The sequence below is a fragment of the Thalassophryne amazonica genome, chromosome 2 (genome assembly GCF_902500255.1).
Source record: "Thalassophryne amazonica chromosome 2, fThaAma1.1, whole genome shotgun sequence".
Classification (NCBI taxonomy): Eukaryota; Metazoa; Chordata; class Actinopteri; order Batrachoidiformes; family Batrachoididae; genus Thalassophryne; species Thalassophryne amazonica.
This window is the reverse complement of record NC_047104.1, coordinates 92,005,308-92,028,023: the sequence shown is the minus strand read 5'-3', so window position 1 is coordinate 92,028,023 and position 22,716 is coordinate 92,005,308. Positions and strand designations below refer to the sequence as shown.

Genomic DNA, 22,716 nt, shown 5'->3' with positions numbered 1-22,716 from the left:
TTCACTGCGGATCCATCCGGTTTTCCATGTGTCCAGATTGAAACCACACCACACCTCACCCCTCTGTGCTCCCGGTCGGGTGCCGCCTCCTGCCCGGATCATTGACGGGGAGCCGGCTTGGACAGTGCACCAGCTCCTGGATGTCCGTTGAATGGGCCGGGGGTTCCAGTATTTGGTGGACTGGGAGGGGTATAGACCCGAAGAACGCTCCTGGGTGAAGAGGAGCTTCATCCTGGATCTGGCCCTCCTGGCCGATTTCTACCGCCGTCACCCGGACAAGCCTGGTCGGGCGCCAGGAGGCGCCCGTTGAGGGGGGGGTCCTGTTGTGTTGGCCGCCAGAAGAGGAGGCACTGCTGGCCCACCACCAGAGGGCGCCCTGCCTGAAGTGTGGGCTTCAGGCACGAGAGGGCGCTGCCGCCACGGACACAGCTGGGGGTGACAGCTGTCACTCATTATCTCATGACAGCTGTCACCCATCTACACTTCATCGTACTACTGCATAAAACCCAGATGTCATCTCCACCTCATTGCCGAGATATCATCTACCTGTGAAGGTAATATTCTCTGCTGTATCTGAACTTAACACTGACTTTATAGTCTGAACTTCTTTGCAGCCGTTTTCCTGTGGGTGTTGCCTTATCTGTGGGATTGGCATTTTGGTGTGATCAGCGACGGCTTCGCTTCACACCCCAACCAGATAAGTGGTTAACAGGAGCTGCACGAGTGTGTGATTAGAGGTGGAGGTGACTTTCCACCTTCTGACTGTTTTTGTTACTGGGTGTGCACAAACCCACATCTCACTGTTTGTGCTCCTCGCCAGCAGTACCAGATCCGACAGTCGGGGACAGTGATCACCTGGGAATTCGGGACGGCAGAAATCGTGTGGTTCCGGCTCTTCTCAGGACAGACGTCTTCTATCCTCGAGCCTGCCCACACGTCACCTTTGTGTATTGACTGCTATCAGATTCTGAGATTGTCTGTATATTCGTTGTGCACATTCACAACATTAAATTGTTACCTTTTGGCTCATCTATTCACCGTTCATTTGCGCCCCCTGTTGTGGGTCCGTGTCACTACACTTTCCCCAACAGAACCATGGTCTCAGATTTGGAGGTCCTGATCCTCATCCTGGTTGCTTCACAATCAACCACAAACCTGTCCACTGCACATCGGAGGTCATAGTCTGAAGAGGCCAACAGAACCACGTCATCTGCAAAAAGCAGAGATATGAGTTCACCAAACTGGACACCCTTCAATCCTCAACCTTGAAATCCTGCTCATGAAAAGCATGAACAAAGCTGATAATTGATCATTTTTGATAACTGATAAGATTATTAATTTTATTTATTTATAATCCTTAGTTAGCCCTAAATTATTCACAAATAATTTTCCAGACATCTGCAATATTTTTAAATGTTAAGCAAAACAAAACATATTTTTGTTTAAATTCTGGCATTTATGTTACACTATCCTCTCATACCAGTGTGCTCGCCTTTCAAAAAAAAAAACACCAAAAAGGCATAAATATTATAATACTACTAATAATAATAATCATCATCACCATCATCATCATCATAGTTCATTATTATTATTATTATTTTAGAATACCTTTTCTTCACAATAACAGTTGCACCATTAAATGGCGTTCTGTGCTCGATTGCTTTGACTTGTATGGCGGTCAATCGATTATTCGCTTTACGTGCCTCTTCCCTGGGTAGTCGGGCCTGATCCTCATTTTTGCAACATAAGTGTTATATTTCTCTGTTAGCCCTTTTACGTCTTTTGGTTTTGGATTCGGGTTGTAAACAATGGAAGACAGCGAATTAGAAGCAATTAGGCGACAGAGAATGGAGCAGCTCCAGGCAAAACATGGGGTAAGGACAATGTTTTGCCTGGGAAACAGTGTGTTGCTAGCTAGCTAGCTAGCCTCATCAGTGCATCGGTTCAGGAGGAGCATCCAGTTTAACTTGTGCCACATCAACATGCAGATTGGGTCTGCTGTGGTCATCCCAAAGCAAAAGGAAAGAGGCAAAAAAGAAAGTTTTTTCTTCTTGTTTTAAAAGCCAGGGAAATATCCAGACAATTCCAGGCTGATGAATAATGTGTTACCGATAATATATTGAATAACAAGCCAGAAATAATATAAAAATGGAAATAAATACTAAAATACAGGTGTTTCTATTTGTTTATTAGTTGATTAACTGGTTCATAATGAAGTCACCTCACTAAGAAGTCACCTCAGGTTAAGTCGCCCTGGCAGTCCAGTAACAAAATAGTTCATTAAATAAATTATTTATACACACCAGTGGCATAATAGACCATTTTTACATCACGTTTTGTAACTGAGATGATGTTTTAGGGTACGGCAATGTAATTGTCAGGTAAAAAGCCTATTGGTGGGAGGAACAGGGCACACTGCCCAGTTCTATACACTGGCAGGTCCCTAACTGTAAACTAGTCATTCTTAATTATATATGAAAATAAGCATGGATAGCTAGACTGGGGTGACTTCACTTGGGGTGAGTTTGCAGTGGCGTGGCTTCACTCTCTACTGTTTAACTCACATACATACAGTGACTGAAACCAAATTTTATTCATTTATTTGATCCAGACTGGTATAGTGGTTTTTTTTGTTTTTTACTTGTGTACAATAATGTATGTTTTGCTTTCCACAAATGAAAGTAATCCACACTAAAGCTTTGATTAAATTGATTGATTAAGGCAATTAATATTAAAACAAATAAAATTATTTCACTACATAATACGGTGTAAATAAACACAAGATTTATGTTTACTGCATTATAATCAATGAAAGATTTGAGGAAAGTTACACTTAACTTTTTTAACCACTATATCTCTTTCAGCTTTTGTTACATACTGATTTTTAGCTGTAATGTATTATTTTTGTAAACTATTGGTTTCATATGTGCATGTCGATTTCTAGTCATTTTTACAGCAACTGACTGGCGACATTGTGTGTATGGTCACAGTCTTTTTACAGTAGTAAACAGATGCATTATTATCAGTATTTGGACTTTTGTTTTCTGAAAGACAGGTACTTTATTATCTTTTAATCTGATGTAAAAAATTATTTTGGCTTAGAAATGGTTGGTGACCACTAGTTCAAAGTGACGTCTTTGAACTAGTGGTAGCATCTTGTACTAGAACCTTATTGGTACAGTATTGACTAAAAATACTTAATTTCTGATTTAACCAGTTCAAATCTTGTTTGCCATTTTACCAGTTGACCAGTTACTCCTAAAGCATTTCATCTCTGGTTATGACTGGTTAATCTTAACTGAATGTAGAAAAAGAACAGCGATCACTACTGTCAATCTGTGTTTAATTGTACAAGGAATCACATTTAAATTCAAAATGGTCTGCAATATTGCTAGGAAATTACTAAATGCATAATTCAGACAGCATAGCCCAGCACAGTTGCTGTTTGCTCCAAGTTTGGATGTGAATTGCCAGATTTGAGTTATAACATTACTGGCTAAATGAAAACTTCACAGTCACCATGGTATGTGCCTGTGTATAGTGTTTCATAGTTAAAACATTGATTGTGCTGAATACTGGAATTAGAAAGGGACTGTTAAGCATCACAAATATAATACAGTATGGGGTTTCCTTGTATATCCTTTCAGGATCCTTCAAATAATCAGCAAGCAGAGGAAGCAAAACAAAGGTAAGCTGTTTACATTTGCTGTTGTCCGCAGTGCATTCTTAGCAGCTGAAAACTCTTCCAACTAACTATTGTGTAAGAGGCCCTGATATCCCCTCTGTCATGCTCATACATTATTAAATGCTTGTGTACACAGAGCATTTGTTAATATGTGGAATATTTGCATGAGGGATTAAAAAAAATATCTTTTTAGTTTTATTATTATTATTATTATTATTATTAAAAAGCAACTTTTCTAGGAAAAGAAATCTAAATTATTAAGATAGATATAAGAATTACCGGGTCAGTTGAGACTAAATGGAGTATGCTTGAGTAACTGTTACATCACAGAGCTCAATATTTCAGACGTCTGCATTTGCCATTGTTTATGACACACTCAGTGCATAGAATTGTGTATACAATTATCTCTTTCACTCACTCATCTTCAACTGCTTATTCCAGTTAAGGGTCACAGGGGGCTGGAGCCTATCCCAGAAGTCATAGGGCATGAAGTAGGGTACACCCTCGATAGGACGCCAGTCCGTCGAAGGGCCACATACAGACAAACACACACATTTACACCCGCACTCACCTACGGTCAATTTAAAGATTTCAATCAACCTAACCTGCATGTCTTTGGATGTGGGAGGAAGACGGAGCACCCGGAGGGAACTCGCACAAATAGGGGAGAACATGCAAACTCCACACGGAAAGGCCACAGGTGGAAATCAATCCCATGACCGTCTTGCTGTGAGGCAGCAGTGCTAACCACTAAGCCACTGTGCTGCGGCAGTTATCTTTTTGATCAACAAAATGAATCACAACATATAAAATCACAGAAATATGGCAAAAATATAGTTGTACAGTAATTAAAATACGATGAATTATGCAAATGAATGTATGACACCTCAAACTTAAATATATCTTGTGTCTGATGATTTTTGTACATTCTGTAATGATAGTACTGTAGTGACATTACATAGTTTAATGTGATAGCACATTGCACTACCCGTTTTCCTCTTCAATCCTCTTCATTCATTGTGCACTAGCCTGTACTTGATGTGAATATTTGTCCCAGATACTATACATATGTACTGTGTGGACTAGGGATGAGAATCACACTGGTCTCATAATCATAACCATTGTGATAGAATGTCCTGATTTGGATTGCACAAAACCAGAGGTGCCAACCATTATAATTGCATTGGAATCATTACAATTTGGATGCACACTGACTTTACAATATGTTTTGCAGTTATCAGGATATTGTAGTGCTCTCAACACTGACGGCATAATTCACTTTCTTATAAGTGTTCTGTTATGTGCTATGTTGTGATTCATGTAATAGTAGCGGTCCCTTTAAGAGTTCGGGTGATGTGTTCTGTTTCCGGCTTTTCTGTTGGCGCGCGGCGCCATGTTTGTAGTCTGTTAATAAACGCGACTCAAAAAGTCTTAATGTGAGAAGTTTCAGCTCGTCTCTTCGCCAAAAGACAACTTCTACACTGGTGACCCCGACCTTTTTTTACTGGACGTATCCAGATCGCCATGACCGCCAACGCTGTGTCTCTCAAGCTCCCCGAATTCTGGGAATCTTCTGCTTCAGCCTGGTTCGCTCAGACTGAGGTACAGTTTGCCTTGCGTCAGATCACCGCTGACTAAACTAAATACTACTACGTGGTATCTGCCCTCGGAAGTTCTACAGCATCGAGAGTGATGAGCCTTCTTAAACGCCCTCCTCTGATGGGAAAGTATGAAACTCTGAAGGAATACTTGCTTCAAACATTCGAACTGTCTGACGCTGAGAGGGCCAATAGGCTTTTCTCTCTTCAAGGGCTCGGCGACAGCAAGCCCTCAGAGCTAATGGACCGAATGCTCGACCTGCTTGGCGACAACAAGCCAGATTTCCTTTTCCTCCACCTTTTCCTACACCAACTGCCTGCTCATGTGAGAGCTGCTTTGGCCAACACTGCCAGCACTGATTGCAGAGCACTGGCTACTGAGGCTGACAAGTGTTTCCTGACGAGTCAGCAGCCCTGCGCAGCTGCCTTCCTGCCTTCCTCTGCTGGTGCTGTATCAGAGGTACCGGATGATCATATGCTCATCGCAGCAGCAGTCCCGCGTCGGCAGCAGTCTTCAGGTGTGTGCTTCTACCATGCCAGGTTTGGCCCCAAGGCCAAACGATGCCGCTCTCCATGCAGCTTCAGTGGAGTGGGAAACACCAAGGCCGGCGCTCACTAGTGGCCATGAGCATCGGCCATGCCGGCAGGCTGCTCTTCATCCACGACTCCGTCTCCGGCCGACGCTTCCTCTGCGATACAGGGGCACAGCGGAGTCTACTGCCTGCTTCACAGGTGGACGTGGTAACTGACACCCAAGGCCCCCCCATGGAAGCCGCCAATGGCAGCCCCATCCGTACGTACGGCACAAGGCATGTTGAACTGTGTTTTGGGGGCCAATGCTTTGGCTGGGACTTTGTGACTGCCAAAGTAGCTGTTCCCTTCTTAGGGTCAGATTTTTTTGTGTGCATATGGACTGTTGGTGGACGTTAAAAATCAGCGCTTGATCGATGCCGTCACTTTCTGTTTGTATGCATGCGTGCTCAGCGACTCTGATGCACTACACCTCTCCAGCCTGCTCTCTGTCACAGACAGTTTCCAGCGTCTACTCACTGAGTTCCCAGCACTCACGCAGCCCACCTTCTCCTCTTCCACAGCCAAGCATGGTGTCGAGCATCACATTGACACCACTGGCCCGCCTGTATACGCCCGCGCTCGACGCCTCAAGCCAAACAAGCTTGCCGTGGCCAAGACAGCGTTCGAGTCCATGGAGCGCCTGGGGATTGTTCGTTGCTCCAACAGTCCTTGGGCCTCCCCCCTACACCTCGTCCCCAAGCCAGGGGGGGGTGGGGGTGGGGGGCTGGCATCCTTGCGGGGACTACCGATGGCTCAACGGCGCGACAACGCCTGACCGCTACCCAGTGCCACACATCCAGGATTTTTCAGCGCACCTGGCTGGTAAGGTCATTTTTTCGAAGGTGGACCTGATCAGAAGATACCATCAAGTGCCCGTACAACCTCTCGACATCCCAAAAACAGCTGTAATCACGCCGTTTGGTTTGTTTGAGTTCCTGCGCACCCTGTTTGGGCTCAAGAATGCTGCTCAAACTTTCCAGCGGCTCATGGACTCTGTGTTACGGGATCTGCCTTTCGTGTTTGTGTACCTTGACAACATCCTGGTGGCCAGTTCATCACCTTCAGAGCACCTTTCGCACCTTCACACTCTGTTCGAGCGACTTACCGAGCACGGGCTCATCATCAATTCAGCCAAGTGCGAGTTCGGCCTGTCCACCATAGACTTTCTGGGGCACAGAGTCACAAAGGACGGGGTCGTTCCTCTTCCGTCAAAAGTGGAGGCCATTACCACTTTCCCACACCCAGTCACTGTCAAAGCCTTACAGGAGTTCCTAGGCATGGTTAACTTCTACCACCGTTTTCTCCCCAGGGCTCACCACACCACGGCCTACCACCCCCAGAGTAATGGCCTCTGCGAACGTTTTCACAGGTCAATGAAAGCCTCCCTGTGTGCCAGCCTGAAGGACAGTTCCTGGGCTGACAAGCTCCCATGGGTCATGCTGGGCATCAGGACAGCACAGAAGGAAGACCTTCAGGCCTCCTCCGCAGAGCTGGTCTATGGTCAGCGACTACGGGTCCCCGGGGATTTCATCCCTAGCACCACGACCCCTTGGTCAGCCCCATTCCAGCGCTCCAGCCTGTTGGATAATGCCAGGCTGTTTGCTCCACTTCCTACTTCCTGTCACGGTTTGCCGAACTCTCACGTCCCCAGTAGCCTACAGTCTGCTGGCTATGTTTTCATTCGAGCAGATGGTCACCGCGGACCTCTCCGTCCGCCTTACAAGGGCCCTTTCCGTGTTGTGGAAACTGGGGACAAACACTTTGTGATAGACATTGGGGGCAAACCGGAGTGTATATCTGTGGACCGCCTTAAGCCAGCTCACCTAGATCTGGCCACGCCAGTTGAGTTGGCGCAACCCCCAAAATGAGGACGGCCTCTGACTAGGCCCCCATTTCCTGTTCCTCCTGCCCCTCGACCATGCCGCAGGGGAGCCCTGCAGACAGCCACTGAGGGGGCGGTCCGTCTTCTCCCATACGGCAGAACCGCACTGGACGTTTGATTCGCCCCCCACGCGGTTGATACATTTTTTTTTTTTTTTTTTTTTTTTCCCCTCTCAGGTGTCCTGTTAGACTGAATTCTGGGGGGACATGTGTAGTGCTCTCAACACTGACGGCATAATTCACTTTCTTATAAGTGTTCTGGTATGTTCTGCTATGTTGTGATTCATGTAATAGTAGCAGTCCCTTTAAGAGTTCGGGTGACGTGTTCTGTTTCCGGCTTTTCTGTTGGCGTGTGGCGCCATGTTTGTAGTCTGTTAATAAACGTGACTCAAAGAGTCTTAATGAGAAGTTTCGGCTCGTCTTTTCGCCAAAAGACAACTTCTACAATATGAACATTTATTAGATATATGTTGGCATTCGGATGCTATCAAAGCACCCTGGGCTTCCAGACACGTCAGTAGCACCATAGGCTGATCAGCCTTAATGCCACACAGTGTTGATGAAGTAATTCATGCAAACTGAGCCCGCACCAAGTATTAAGTGCACAAATTAACATACACTTCAGAGACTAAACATTTCTGCATTATAATTCCCTTTTTATTTTTATTGACTTATTTTATATTTTAATTTATATGTACAGTGAGGAACATACACTCAACAAAAGTATAAACGCAGCACTTTTGGTTTTGCTCCCATTTTGTATGAGATGAACTCAAAGATCTAAAACTTTTTCCACATACACAATATCACCATTTCCCTCAAATATTGTTCACAAACTAGTCTAAATCTGTGATAGTGAGCACTTCTCCTTTGCTGAGATAATCCATCCCACCTCACAGGTGTGCCGTATCAAGATGCTGATTAGACACCATGATTAGTGCACAGGTGTGCCTTAGACTGTCCACAATAAAAGGCCACTCTGAAAGGTGCAGTTTTATCACACAGCACAATGCCACAGATGTCGCAAGATTTGAGGGAGCGTGCAATTGACATGCTGACAGCAGGAATGTCAACCAGAGCTGTTGCTTGTGTATTGAATGTTCATTTCTCTACCATAAGCCGTCTCCAAAGGCGTTTCAGAGAATTTGGCAGTACATCCAACCAGCCTCACAACCGCAGACCACGTGTAACCACACCAGCCCAGGACCTCCACATCCAGCATGTTCACCTCCAAGATCGTCTGAGACCAGCCACTCGGACAGCTGCTGAAACAATCGGTTTGCATAACCAAAGAATTTCTGCACAAACTGTCAGAAACCGTCTCAGGGAAGCTCATCTGCATGCTCGTCGTCCTCATCGGGGTCTCGACCTGACTCCAGTTCGTCGTCGTAACCGACTTGAGTGGGCAAATGCTCACATTCGCTGGCGTTTGGCACGTTGGAGAGGTGTTCTCTTCACGGATGAATCCCGGTTCACACTGTTCAGGGCAGATGGCAGACAGCGTGTGTGGCGTCGTGTGGGTGAGCAGTTTTCTGATGTCAGTGTTGTGGATCGAGTGGCCCATGGTGGCGGTGGGGTTATGGTATGGGCAGGCGTCTGTTATGGACGAAGAACACAGGTGCATTTTATTGATGGCATTTTGAATGCACAGAGATACCATGACGAGATCCTGAGGCACATTGTTGTGCCAGCATCCAAGAACATCACCTCATGTTGCAGCAGGATAATGCACAGCCCCATGTTGCAAGGATCTGTACACAATTCTTGGAAGCTGAAAATGTCCCAGTTCTTGCATGGCCGGCATACTCACCGGACATGTCACCCATTGAGCATGTTTGGGATGCTCTGGACCGGCGTATACGACAGCGTGTACCAGTTCCTGCCAATATCCAGCAACTTCGCACAGTCACTGAGGGGGAGTGGACCAACATTCCACAGGCCACAATTGACAACCTGATCAACTCTATGCGAAGGAGATGTGTTCCACTGCATGAGGCAAATGGTGGTCACACCAGATACTGACTGGTATCCCCCCCCAATAAAACAAAACTGCACCTTTCAGATGGCCTTTTATTGTGGACAGTCTAAGGCACACCTGTGCACTAATCATGGTGTCTAATCAGCATCTTGGTATGGCACACCTGTGAGGTGGGATGGATTATCTCAGCAAAGGAGAAGTGCTCACTATCACAGATTTAGACTGGTTTGTGAACAATATTTGAGGGAAATGGTGATATTGTGTATGTGGAAAAAGTTTTAGATCTTTGAGTTCATCTCATACGAAATAGGAGCAAAACCAAAAGTGTTGCGTTTATATTTTTGTTGAGTGTAAGTGTTTGAACACCCTGCGATTTTGTAAGTTCTCCCACTTAGAAATCTTGGAGGGGTCTGAAATTTTCATCTTGGGTGCATGTCCACTGTGAGAGACATAATCTAAAAAAAAAAAAAATCCAGAAATCACAATGTATGTTTTTTTAAATTATTTATTTGTAAGTTACTGCTGCAAATAAGTATTTCAACACCTGTGAAAATCAATGTTAATATTTGGTACAGTAGCCTTTGTTTGCAATTACAGAGGTCAAACGTTTCCTGTAGTTTTTCACCAGGTTTGCACACACTGCAGCAGGGATTTTGGTCCACTCATCCATACAGATATTCTCCAAATCTTTCAGGTTTGGAGTTTCAGCTCCCTCCAAAGATTTTCTGTTGAGTTCAGGTCTGGAGACTGGCCAGGCCACTCCAGGACCTTGAAATGCTTTTTACGGAGCCCCTCCTTAGTTGCCCTGGCTGTGTGTTTGGGGTCATTGTCATGCTGGAAGACCCAGCCATGACCCATCTTCAATGCTCTTACTGAGGGAAGGAGGTTGTTTGCCAAAATCTCGCAATACATGACCCCATCCATCCTCCCTTCAATACGGTGCAGTCGTCCTGTCCCCTTTGCAGAAGAGCACCCCCAGAGTATGATGTTTCCACCCCCATGCTTCATGGTTGGGATGGTTTTCTTGGGGTTGTTCTCATCCTCTAAATATGGTAAGTGGAGTTGATTCCAAAAAGCTCTATTCTGGTCTCATCTGACCACATGACCGTCTCCCATGCCTCCTCTGGATCATCCAGATGGTCACTGGTGAACTTCAAACGGGCCTGGACATGTGCTGGCTTGAGCAGGGGGACCTTGCTGCTTGCAGGATTTTAAACCATGACAGCATCATGTGTTAACTAATGTAATCTTTGTGACTGTGGTCCCAGCTCTCTTCAGGTCATTGACCAGGTCCTCCTGTGTAGTTCTGAGCTTTCTCAGAATCATCCTTACCCCACAAATTGAGATCTTGCATGGAATCCCAGACCGAGGGAGATTGACAGTCATCTTGTGTTTCTTCCACTTTCTAATAAATAATCATAACAGTTGTTGTCTTCTACCAAGCTGCTTGCCTGTTGTCCTGTAGTCCATCCCAGCCTTGTGCAGGTCTACAGTTTTGTCCCTGGTGTCCTTAGACAGCTCTTTGGTCTTGCTATGGTGGACAGGTTGGAGTGTGACTGAGTGTGTGAACAGGTGTCTTTTATACATGTAACAAGTTCAAACAGGTGCAGTTAATACAGGTAAAGAGTACAGAATAAGAGGGCTTCTTAAAGAAAAATTAACAGGTCTGTGAGAGCCGGAATTCTTGCTGGTTGGTAGGTGTTCAAATACTTATCACCTTACTCTTATACCAAATATTATCACCGATTTTCACAGGTGTTGAAAGACTTATTTGCAGCAGTAACATACAAATAAATTATTAAAAAAATCATACATTGTGATTTCCGAATTTTTTTTTTTTATTTTTTTTTTTAGATTATGTCTCTCACAGTGGACATGCACCTAAGATGAAAATTTCAGATCCCTCCTTGATTTCTAAGTGGGAGAACTTGCAAAATCGCAGGGTGTTCAAATACTTATTTTCCTCACTGTAAACTGCTGGGACCCCGTGACCCTCAATTGGAGTAAGTGGGTATAGAAAATGGATAGATGGAATTTGTATTTAATGAGTCACGAATACATAAGATTTCACTTTTTGGAATAACTGACAAAAATTATTAAACCTTTCTACAATATTCTAATTTTTTGAGATATATATGTATGAACATTTGATATAAACTATATTGTGAATTCATAGGTGAATTTAAAAAAAGAGTTTTGGTGGCATCCTATCAGAGCTAATTTTATATAATTAAAGTTATGATTAAAAATAGCTATAATAGTTATTAAAGTCATTTTATGCTTATTTTACACTTAGAAAGTTATACTTTGGTAATTAACCTGAAGTTCTATTCCATGTTGTAAATATGTGGTATACATACAAAAACGTATGCTAATTGCTTTATATTGGCAAGAAAATAATAAAATAAGTGAAGCATAAATCAGAGTTTGCAACATCATGAAACATGGCCACAGGCATCATGTGCAATGTTCCGGAACTTTTTGTCTTAAGAGAATGGTCAAAAGTAATTACCCAGAAAAAATAAAAGCACCATTAGTCCTTAATTACTGAAGTTTACTTTGAGTAAATGAGAAAATTTGCCCTTTGTACAAACTTCTGATACATTTGATCTTGTTTTGTTTTGTTTTTTGTTTTTGTTTTTTTGTTTTTTTTTTGTGAATGTTTGTTTGTTCTGGGTGTGGCGGTGTTTTTTAGTTTTTTACACCCGCCAACGAAGTTGGGTGGAGGTTATGTTTTCACTCATTTGTCTGTTTGTGAACAGTCTATAACCCATAATTTTTCATATATCTGTATGAAATGTTTTCAGAGGATTCATATCCTGATAGGCAAGAACTGATTTCTTTCATATTTGAGAGCATTATGTAGGATGGTATCCTTTATCGACTGACAAAGTTTGATCCAGATCTGATCCGGATTACAGATTTTGTGACCATTTAACATTGAAAACCCCCATTTAATGTGTATTACATCTTAACCAAACATGCCCCAATCACTCTCATATTTGATAGTAAGGTGCAGGCTGGCACGCAATATTGCCTGACAACATTTGATCTGGAACTGATCCGGATTGTGGATTTTGTGAACATTTGAATGTAATATTGAAAAGCCCATTTGGTGCACATTTTGCATTAGATCTCAATCAGAAGTACCTCAGTCACTCTCATTTGTAACAGCAACTCAATTAGGGATGCACCGATCCACATTTTTTCACTTCCAATCTGATCCTGATACCTGAATTTGGACATCTGCCGATACCGATACTATTCCGATACCAGAGCACTGTTTGCTTGAATATTATTATCATTATTGTTGATTTTATGAGGATATTTTGAATTCCCAGTTATACAGTGTCATGGTGAAGTTTTTAGAGGAGGATTTTCTTACAACCCCAATCCCAATGAATTTGAGATGTTGTGTAAAATGTAAATAAAAACTGAATACAATGATTTGCAAATCCTCTTCAACCTATATTCAATTAAATACACCACAAAGACAAGATATTTAATGTTCAAACTGATAAACTTTACTGTTTTTGTGCAAATATTTGCTCATTTTGAAATGGATGCCTGCAACACCTTTCATAAAAGCTGGGACAGTGGTATGTTTACCACTGTAAATGGTAAATCGACTGCATTTATATATCGCTTTTCCATCTGCATCAGACGCTCAAAGCGCTTTAAAAATTATGCCTCACATTCACCCCGATGTCAGGGTGCTGCCATACAAGGCGCTCACAAGGAGCAATGGGGGATTAAAGACTTTGCCCAAGAGCCTTTAGTGATTTTTCAGTCAGGCTGGGATTTGAACCGAGGATCCTCTGGTCTCAAGCCCAGTGCCTTAACTACTAGACCATCACCACTGTGTTACATCACCTTCTAACAACACTCAATAAGCGTTTGGGAACTGAGGACACTAATTGTTGAAGCTTTGTAGGTGGAATTCTTTCCCATTCTTGCTTAATGTACGACTTCAGTTGTTCAACAGTCCGGGGTCTCCGTTGTTGTATTTTGCGCTTCATAATGCACCACACATTTTCAATGGGCGACAGGTCTGGACTGCAGGCAGGCCAGTCTAGTACCCGCACTCTTTTACTATGAAGCCACACTGTTATAACATGCAGAATGTGGCTTGGCATTGTCTTGCTGAAATAAGCAGGGACGTCCCTGAAAAAGACGTTGCTTGGATGGCAGCATGTGCTGCTCCAAAACCTGAATGCACCTCCTTTCAGCATTGATGGTGCCATCACAGATGTGCAAGTTGCCCATGCCATGGGCACTAACACACCCCCATACCATCACAGATGCTGGCTTTTGAACTTTGCTCCGGTAATAATCTGGATGGTCTTTTTCCTCTTTTGTCCAGAGGACACAGCGTCCATGATTTCCGAAAACAATTTGAAATGTGGACTCATCAGACCACAGCACACTTTTCCACTTTGCGTCTGTCCATTTCAAATGGGCTTGGGCCCAGAGAAGGCCGTGGCGTTTCTGGATGTTGTTGATGTATGGCATTTGCTTTGCATGGTAGAGTTTTAACTTGCATTTGTAGATGTAGCGACAAACTGTTAACTGACAATGGTTTTCTGAAGTGTTCCTGACCCCGCGTGGTAAGATCCTTTACACAATGATGTCGGTTTTTAATGCAGTGCCCCCTGAGGGATCGAAGGCCACGGGCATTCAATGTTGGTTTTTGTCCGCTTACGTGTAGAAAGTTCTCCAGATCCTCTGAATCTTCTAATTATATTATGGACTGTAGATGATGGAATCCCTAAATTTCTTGCAATTGAACATTGAGAAACATTGTTCTTGAACTGTTGTACTATTTTTTTCATGCAGTTGTTCACAAAGTGGTGATCCTCGCCCCATCTTTGCTTGTGAATGGCTGAGCCATTTGGGGATGCTCCTTTTATACCCAATCATGACATTCACCTGTTTCCAATTAGGTGTCCTTTGAGCATTGATCAACTCGGCCTGTGTGATATTGATTTTATCGATTAATTCAAGTTTTTTTTCTTGTGGACGATTTTTAAAAGTAAAAAAATTTGAGTTTTTTTCTCCTTTTGCTGCGGTGCACCTTTTGTCTCCAGGACCTTCCATTGCTTCCCCCTCCACGTCCCATTTCCTTCACACAATAACAAACATGGCCAACCACTAATGGAGAGCTCTCCACAATTTCACTGATACTTGCAGGACTGGTAAGCATTGAAAGCCGAGATAGACATGTCCAAACTTGTCCTCTGACACGCCGAAACGGAGGTGTTCCTTTGTCTCGCTTCCAAAGCGAATCGGTCGTGACGCGCGAAGCCTCCGAGCGGCTTTCCATGACAAAATCTCTTGTTAAAAGTGAAATCTGCCAGAAAATGGCTGATGTCCAGCTCTTGTGATAACCAGAGAAAGAGCACACGACGGTCTCGTATCCACAGAGCCATCAGCTCAGAAATGGTCCGGTGGCTTGTGCCGTGTCGTCGCAGCTCGGAGCGCGGCGCGCTGAGCATCCTTAAAGGGGTCCTTAAAGCTGTACTAACAGACCTTATTCTCTGTGAAGCCCGTAAAATTTTCACCGAAAGCCAGAAAATTTTTTAGAATAGTTTCCAGGTGCCAGTCTCTAACAGCTTCTGAAAAAATTCTGATGGAAAAAACCCCCCAAATCATTCCACCATTTCCAGACAATGAAAATCTGACGACGGGGAGGGACCACTCCTTCCACAAGGCATGCTCACAGGCGAATAACATCACCGACAGGCGTGGAAAAACTCACGCATGTGCACAAGGGTTCAAGCTTGTCTGACGTGAAAACATATGAATCAAATCTATATAGTTTAAAAAATAAAAATAAAAAGGTGTGATACTTTATGGACAGACCTCGTATATATAAACTACATATTTAGAACCCATTAAATTTTGGGGGGGAAGTTTTAATTCGTGGGAACATACATAATTTGAGGGAAATCCATAGCGTATTTCGCCCCAACGAACATCAAAACCTGCAGACGAATTCAAGCCCGAAGTGCATCTGCGCTTGCGCAACCTGACCTAGATATCAGATAATAACCATAACTGTACACCGTCAGTCACCAGGCAACTCACCTGTCCAAAAGCAGCGCTGCAAAATCCTTGTGAGTTCGATCGCCAGTCTTCTGTCGCAGTTGCTCCCAACGATCTCTTTGGTTCCCAGTGTTCACCGTCGTTGATCTTCTCTTTTTCTCTCGCTCCAAATGACGTCTTTCTTTGTATATTGTCGGTCTTCCTCGCTTTCTTCCACTTCTACTGTCTCTCTCCTCCATCTTGCCTTCTTCAGTTTTAAATTTCTATCCCAGTATGCATCGCAGCTAGCGGTGAAACCCCCCCCACGTGACCTGTGACGTCACCCCGAGGGCATCCTGGCTTTTGAATTTTTGGCACTTGCCAATAATTCAGAATTTGCTTCGATAGGGACAAATTTTAATCACGTTCATACTAATTTTTTGGGAATCCTTTCACTAATGAACAGAATGACTTTGGTCCCCATCAAAATTCTAACAATCGTCTCAATTTCAATATGCTTCCTGGCACTCCAGCTAAGTACTTTTATTAAGTTTTTTAGCTAAATGGGATGAAATGGGAACTGATAATAACAAAATGGGGGTAAAACTTAATGAAATGGAACCGACTGACCCATTAATTGAAGTTTCATCTCTCGAACACCAGATGGCACACCTGCCCCTACTACATGGACTTGGAGTCAGTCTCATTACATTTTACCCCATTTCGTGATTATCAGTCCCCGTTTCGTATTTTAGTATGGCCCGTTTTTGATAAAATAAAAGCAAAACTTGTTTTGAGTTATCTCTGTTTTCTATTTAAAAATATTTCAAAAGTCTAATTTTTTTCTGAAAAAATCGAAGATTTTTATTTTTAGGCCATATCGCCCAGGCCTATGATCAACTTTCACAGTCTTTTGTTTCCCCATCCCAACTTTTTTGAAATGTGTTGCAGGCATCCATTTCAAAATGAGCAAATATTTGCATAATAACAACAAAGTCTATCAGCTTGAACATTATCTTCTCTTTGTGGTGTATTCAATGAATATAGGTTGAAGAGGATTTGCAAATCATTGTATTCTGTTTTTATTTACATTTTACACAATGTCCCAACTTCATTGGAATTGGGATTGTACAAAGAAGACCAGAAAGTTCGCCTACAATTTGCCAGAAGGTATATCTAAGACAGAAGCCTAGATATGATGTTTTGGTGAAAGAATTAAGTACTTTTATTTATAGACTTATTTTTATAGACTTAATTGAGAAAAGACAGTGCTCTCTCTCTGTCTCTCTCTCCTTATCAATTTCAGTGGAGCTTTATTGACGTGGGAAGCATATTTACATTGTCAAAGCAATTGTTACAGTAAAAATTAAAAATTAAGTCCTCTCTCTCTCTCTCTCTCTCTCTCAATTTCAATTAAAACATACATTGTCAGTGTATACATTGTCAGTGTTGGAGGAAAAACAAAAAAAGTCCTCTCCCTCTCTATCGTGCTAGCTTTCTCTCTCTCTCTCTTGCCGTTTTCCTGCTGAGCAAACATGGAACTTTTTGGAAGCACGAAGCCTTTCAACTGTAAAATAAACCATAAATTTCTAAATGTATCATCAGTGACGCTCACACGAGGAACTCTGGATTAATACTGAAGGACTTTGGTGGAGTTTTTTCCCCCATTCAGCGGATGGAAACTCTGTTCAGAGCTGCTCCTGTGCTGCACTCTCAGCTGCTGTTTCATAGCATTTCACAGCCTTGGGACATTGAAGCGGCTGATTTTTCAATAACAGTTCAGTTCATTTTTGGAAAATCTGTGCTCGGTGGCACAGACAATTTGAACCAGAGAGCCGGGCGGAACTTTGCCACTACCTGTGGCTTAAAACCCTTGACTGTGGAAGAAACAGCTCAGCTTCAGTTCAGGACACCCCCCCCCCCCCCCCCCCCCACACACACACACACATGCCTCCTCACACTCAGCAGAAACACAGCAGAGAGCATGCAGCACATAAGAGGTTTCACAGACGTGGCTTCTCTACGGTATCAGAAAGCACCACAGGTTGTATCAGTATCTTACGATATTTGAATGAATTATGAATGATGAATTGCATTGATATCAAAAGCTGATACCGATATTGGATCGGCTCTGTCCCAACCTTACGCTCAATGAATAGAAGTTTGATCCACATCTGGTCCGTATTGCGGATTTAGCAGATATTAGATATTAACATTGAAAAGCCCTTTTGATCTATATTTTGTGTTTTATATTTTAGCTTATGAAAAGCCACTTCTAACAGGACTTTGACCTTGAAAATTTTTTTCAAAGGTAAAAATTTGTGGAATTGGAAAATAGTGTTGATGGAGGTTTGCGCTCTACGAGCACTCTGCTCTAGTTATCCTTTTGTTTTGACTGATCTCAGACTCAAAGAGCATGTGACACCAGTGTAGTAATTTTTATTCCACTGTTTTTAATTCACAGAGAAACAGAAATGAGAAACTCCATCTTGGCTCAAGTTCTAGACCAGTCTGCACGTGCCAGATGTAAGTGTACTTTTACATTAGTTAGTTTAACAAAGGAAAATTATACCCTTTTTTTTCTCTCTCTTTTCTTTTTTAACAGCCGTATTGTATTGGTAAACACAATGAATTATACACTTAGCTCAGATTGTTGATATGCAGTAAATAAAATCTGATAGCAACACAAAGCTGTAGATAAATCTGTAGCTTGCAGTAATAGTGTATTACTAGTGACTTTACGTTGAAGGATTAGTTTAATCTGCAGTAGGCCTGCACAATACGAGGAAAATCTGTGATGTGTACAAAATTGTGATGGCTGTATAGGAAGAGATTCTATATAGGCCCTGAGGTCTGTGCTTATCTCCAGATTCCATAGCATCCAGCGCAATGAGAGCCTGTGATGCCAGTCAGACACAGGTTATTTCCCCAGCCGAGGCTGATACCCATTTACATCTGGGTGGACTGAGACTGTGCTGATTAAGTGTCTTGTCCAAGGGCACAGACAGGTACCAGGAGTAGGATTTGAACCCAGGTCTGCATATTGGCAGGCCATGTCCTTATCCACTCAGCTACCTGCTCTGGGATGACTATAGCAGTTGTGATAAATGAACAAATATTGATTCAACACAGTTTCTGGCTCTTCCATTTTCCCTGATGTAAAAAAAATAATTAATTAAGACCTGCCTCTGTAGCCCCATGATAATCACTCAAATGTGTTGATGATTTTTGACCAGAATTTGTTCTGAATGAGTGTTAAATGTAACTTGCCTCATTGGGTAAGTTAGGAGCATGGTGCTGTAGTCCAATAAAACCATTCACTTGCCAGTGTCGAGCAGGTAAGTGTTACTGTCGAGCCCTGTGTGTGTACACCTGTCCCAACCCAATACATATTACTTGTGAAAGTGTGGCAATAAAGTTGTCTGGTTTCAGTGAGTAATCTTGCCTTGGTGAAGCCGGAGAAGGCCAATGCAGTTGAGAATTACCTTATTCAGATGGCTCGCGTCGGGCAGTTGGGAGGAAAGGTGAGGGACTGACTTCTAACACTTGAAATATGTGTTTATGTTCTTCTTCAAACCAACAGTGTTATAAATGAATTTTCTTTATTAGATAACTGAGCCGGGCTTAATTGAGATCCTTGAGAAAGTCAGTCAGCAAACAGAGAAAAAGATGACTGTCAAAGTGAGTGCCACAGATGTTTGATTCCTTTTCAGTGCCTTGTTGTTGTTGTAGTTGTAATGCTTTGTGCTTTTCAGTTCAACAGACGGCGGGTGATGGACTCTGATGAAGACGATGATTACTAAGTTGTAAAAGAGAGCTCTGAAGTGAAACCAGGACTCTGGAGAGTTTATGCTTTACTTGGACTGTAATGGCATCTTTGAGCAGCGAGTTCCATTTAGCTGAATCCTGCAATGTCACACGAGCTTCTGTGTGTCTCTGGAAACTATGCGTGAATACAAAGACGGTTGAACATTGTGATATAAGTGAAGGGTAGAATACACGCAGTGCGAACTTTTTCATTCTCTTTGCAGGTGATAAAAATTTGCACTTCTGGTGTTGCGCTCCTGACAACGGCGGTAGTTCTTCACCTCATTCTCACGAAGGCTGCACTATGTTTTGTGAAATTCAAAACATTGTAGTGCTGCTGGTGCATGTGTCAAGGCTGAGCTGCAAGAACTCCACGGTTGGTTGATTTCTGTTATGCGCTAGCATCCATTGACCTTGGTTGTTGCTTTGGGGTATTTTATTGGGGTAGTTTTATAGGAAATTAAAAGAAAGTGAGTGTTTCATGATTCAGTTATTACAGTAATTGTTTGACCCTGTTGAAAAGGCTTACATTTTGGATCTTTACATAAACTGATGCACTGTTTAAACAAGGCAGTGGTTTATCACATTTGTAATAAAAAAAAAAGTTATAATCTACGTGCCAACAGTTGATTGCTGTGTGTACAGTTCAACATTTTTTTTCATTTCCAGTAGATGACCACCATGTTACTCAGTTATCAAATTGCTTTTGAAAATAAAAGAAAACAAAAAAGAAATTGTTTGTTTTGTTTTGTTTTTTTTAACCAAGGCCATCAAAATATGGCCATCTGGTATTGTGAAGGCTTTGTGTCAGTCTGTCTGTCCTTCTGTCTGTCTGTGCTCAGCATAACTCCAGTCTGATTACTGCCAGGGCTGGTCTTCAAATTCACAGGGAACATTCTTGGGACACAGACCTTGGAGATCTGTAAATCTGCTCTTTTTTTGGGGGGCGGGGGTGACAGCCAATCAGAGTAGGGGGCACTGTGATGTCACTGGCTGGTCTCTCTGGCTGTTAAGCCAACATGGCAGAATCTACTCCGAAACTGCTGCGTTTCTGTGTGAATATAACATGTTTCTCATATGTAAAAGCTAGTGAGAAATAAACACTTTTAAAACTGAAAATGCTGTTTTTGTAACCTATAACACCTCTGGAGTGATTTACAAGACATCTCATGGACCTCAGTGTGCACACGCATCACAAGCGGTAATGTATGTGCACATACACCCTCTGATGCCGTTAAAAGGTATATGCTCATACAGCTGAGGGTTTTTTTAACCATTGCATTATTTTAATACTGTGTACACTTGGGGCAATATGGTGGAACAGTGGCGAGACCTCTCTCCTCACACCAAAAACGTGGTTTCAGTGCCACCTACACTCAACAAAAATATAAACGCAACACTTTTGGTTTTGCTCCCATTTTGTATGAGATGAACTCAAAGATCTAAAACTTTTTCCACATACACAATATCACCATTTCCCTCAAATATTGTTCACAATCCAGTCTAAATCTGTGATAGTGAGCACTTCTCCTTTGCTGAGATAATCCATCCCACCTCACAGGTGTGCCATATCAAGATGCTGATTAGACACCATGATTAGTGCACAGGTGTGCCTTAGACTGTCCACAATAAAAGGCCACTCTGAAAGGTGCAGTTTTATCACACAGCACAATGCCACAGATGTCGCAAGATTTGAGGGAGCGTGCAATTGGCATGCTGACAGCAGGAATGTCAACCAGAGCTGTTGCTCGTGTATTGAATGTTCATTTCTCTACCATAAGCCGTCTCCAAAGGCGTTTCAGAGAATTTGGCAGTACATCCAACCAGCCTCACAACCGCAGACCACGTGTAACCACACCAGCCCAGGACCTCCACATCCAGCATGTTCACCTCCAAGATCGTCTGAGACCAGCCACTCGGACAGCTGCTGAAACAATCGGTTTGCATAACAAAAGAATTTCTGCACAAACTGTCAGAAACCATCTCAGGGAAGCTCATCTGCATGCTCGTCGTCCTCATCGGGGTCTCGACCTGACTCCGTCGTCGTAACCGACTTGAGTGGGCAAATACTCACATTCGCTGGCGTTTGGCACGTTGGAGAGGTGTTCTCTTCACAGATGAATCCCGGTTCACACTGTTCAGGGCAGATGGCAGACTGTGTGTGGTGTGTGGGTGAGCGGTTTTCTGATGTCAATGTTGTGGATCGAGTGGCCCATGGTGGCGGTGGGGTTATGGTATGGGCAGGCGTCTGTTATGGACGAAGAACACAGGTGCATTTTATTGATGGCATTTTGAATGCACAAAGATACCGTGATGAGATCCTGAGGCTCATTGTTGTGCCATACATCCAAGAACATCACCTCATGTTGCAGCAGGATAATGCACGGCCCCATGTTGCAAGGATCTGTACACAATTCTTGGAAGCTGAAAATGTCCCAGTTCTTGCATGGCCGGCATACTCACCAGACATGTCACCCATTGAGCATGTTTAGGATGCTCTGGACTGGCGTATACGACAGCGTGTACCAGTTCCTGCCAATATCCAGCAACTTCGCACAGCCATTGAAGAGGAGTGGACCAACATTCCACAGGCCACAACTGACAACCTAATCAACTGTATGCAAAGGAGATGTGTTGCACTGCATGAGGCAAATGGTGGTCACACCAGATACTGACTGGTATCCCCCCCAATAAAACAAAACTGCACCTTTCAGATGGCCTTTTATTGTGGACAGTCTAAGGCACACCTGTGCACTAATCATGGTGTCTAATCAGCATCTTGGTATGGCACACCTGTGAGGTGGGATGGATTATCTCAGCAAAGGAGAAGTGCTATCACAGATTTAGACTGGTTTGTGAACAATATTTGAGGGAAATGGTGATACTGTGTATGTGGAAAAGTTTTAGATCTTTGAGTTCATCTCATACAAAATGGGAGCAAAACCAAAAGTGTTGCGTTTATATTTTTGTTGAGTGTCGTTTCTTTGTGGGGTTTGCATATTCTCCCTGTGTTAGTGGAGGTTTCTTCTCAACATCAGACCTTGCATGTTAGCTTAGATGTAAGATCAGCATGCAGATGGTACAAAGCAAGAGCTCAGTACTGGAGATGGATGATCTGCTGCAGCATGTATGTAAGTTTAGTTTTATAGATGCATAACAGAACCACTCAA

The 22,716-nt window shown here is 43.0% G+C and overlaps 1 protein-coding gene across 1 annotated transcript; it reads left to right on the top strand.

Annotated features, from left to right (window-relative positions):
* The first annotated feature begins 1,702 nt into the window (after positions 1–1,702).
* Positions 1,703–20,275, top strand: pdcd5 (programmed cell death 5). The gene is made up of 6 exons (XM_034189237.1): positions 1,703–1,874; positions 3,648–3,688; positions 18,204–18,265; positions 19,172–19,263; positions 19,349–19,420; positions 19,495–20,275. Exons 1-6 carry the CDS (start codon positions 1,809–1,811, stop codon positions 19,540–19,542), a joined length of 381 nt encoding a protein of 126 aa, XP_034045128.1. The 5' UTR covers positions 1,703–1,808; the 3' UTR covers positions 19,543–20,275.
* Positions 20,276–22,716: the final 2,441 nt, after the last annotated feature.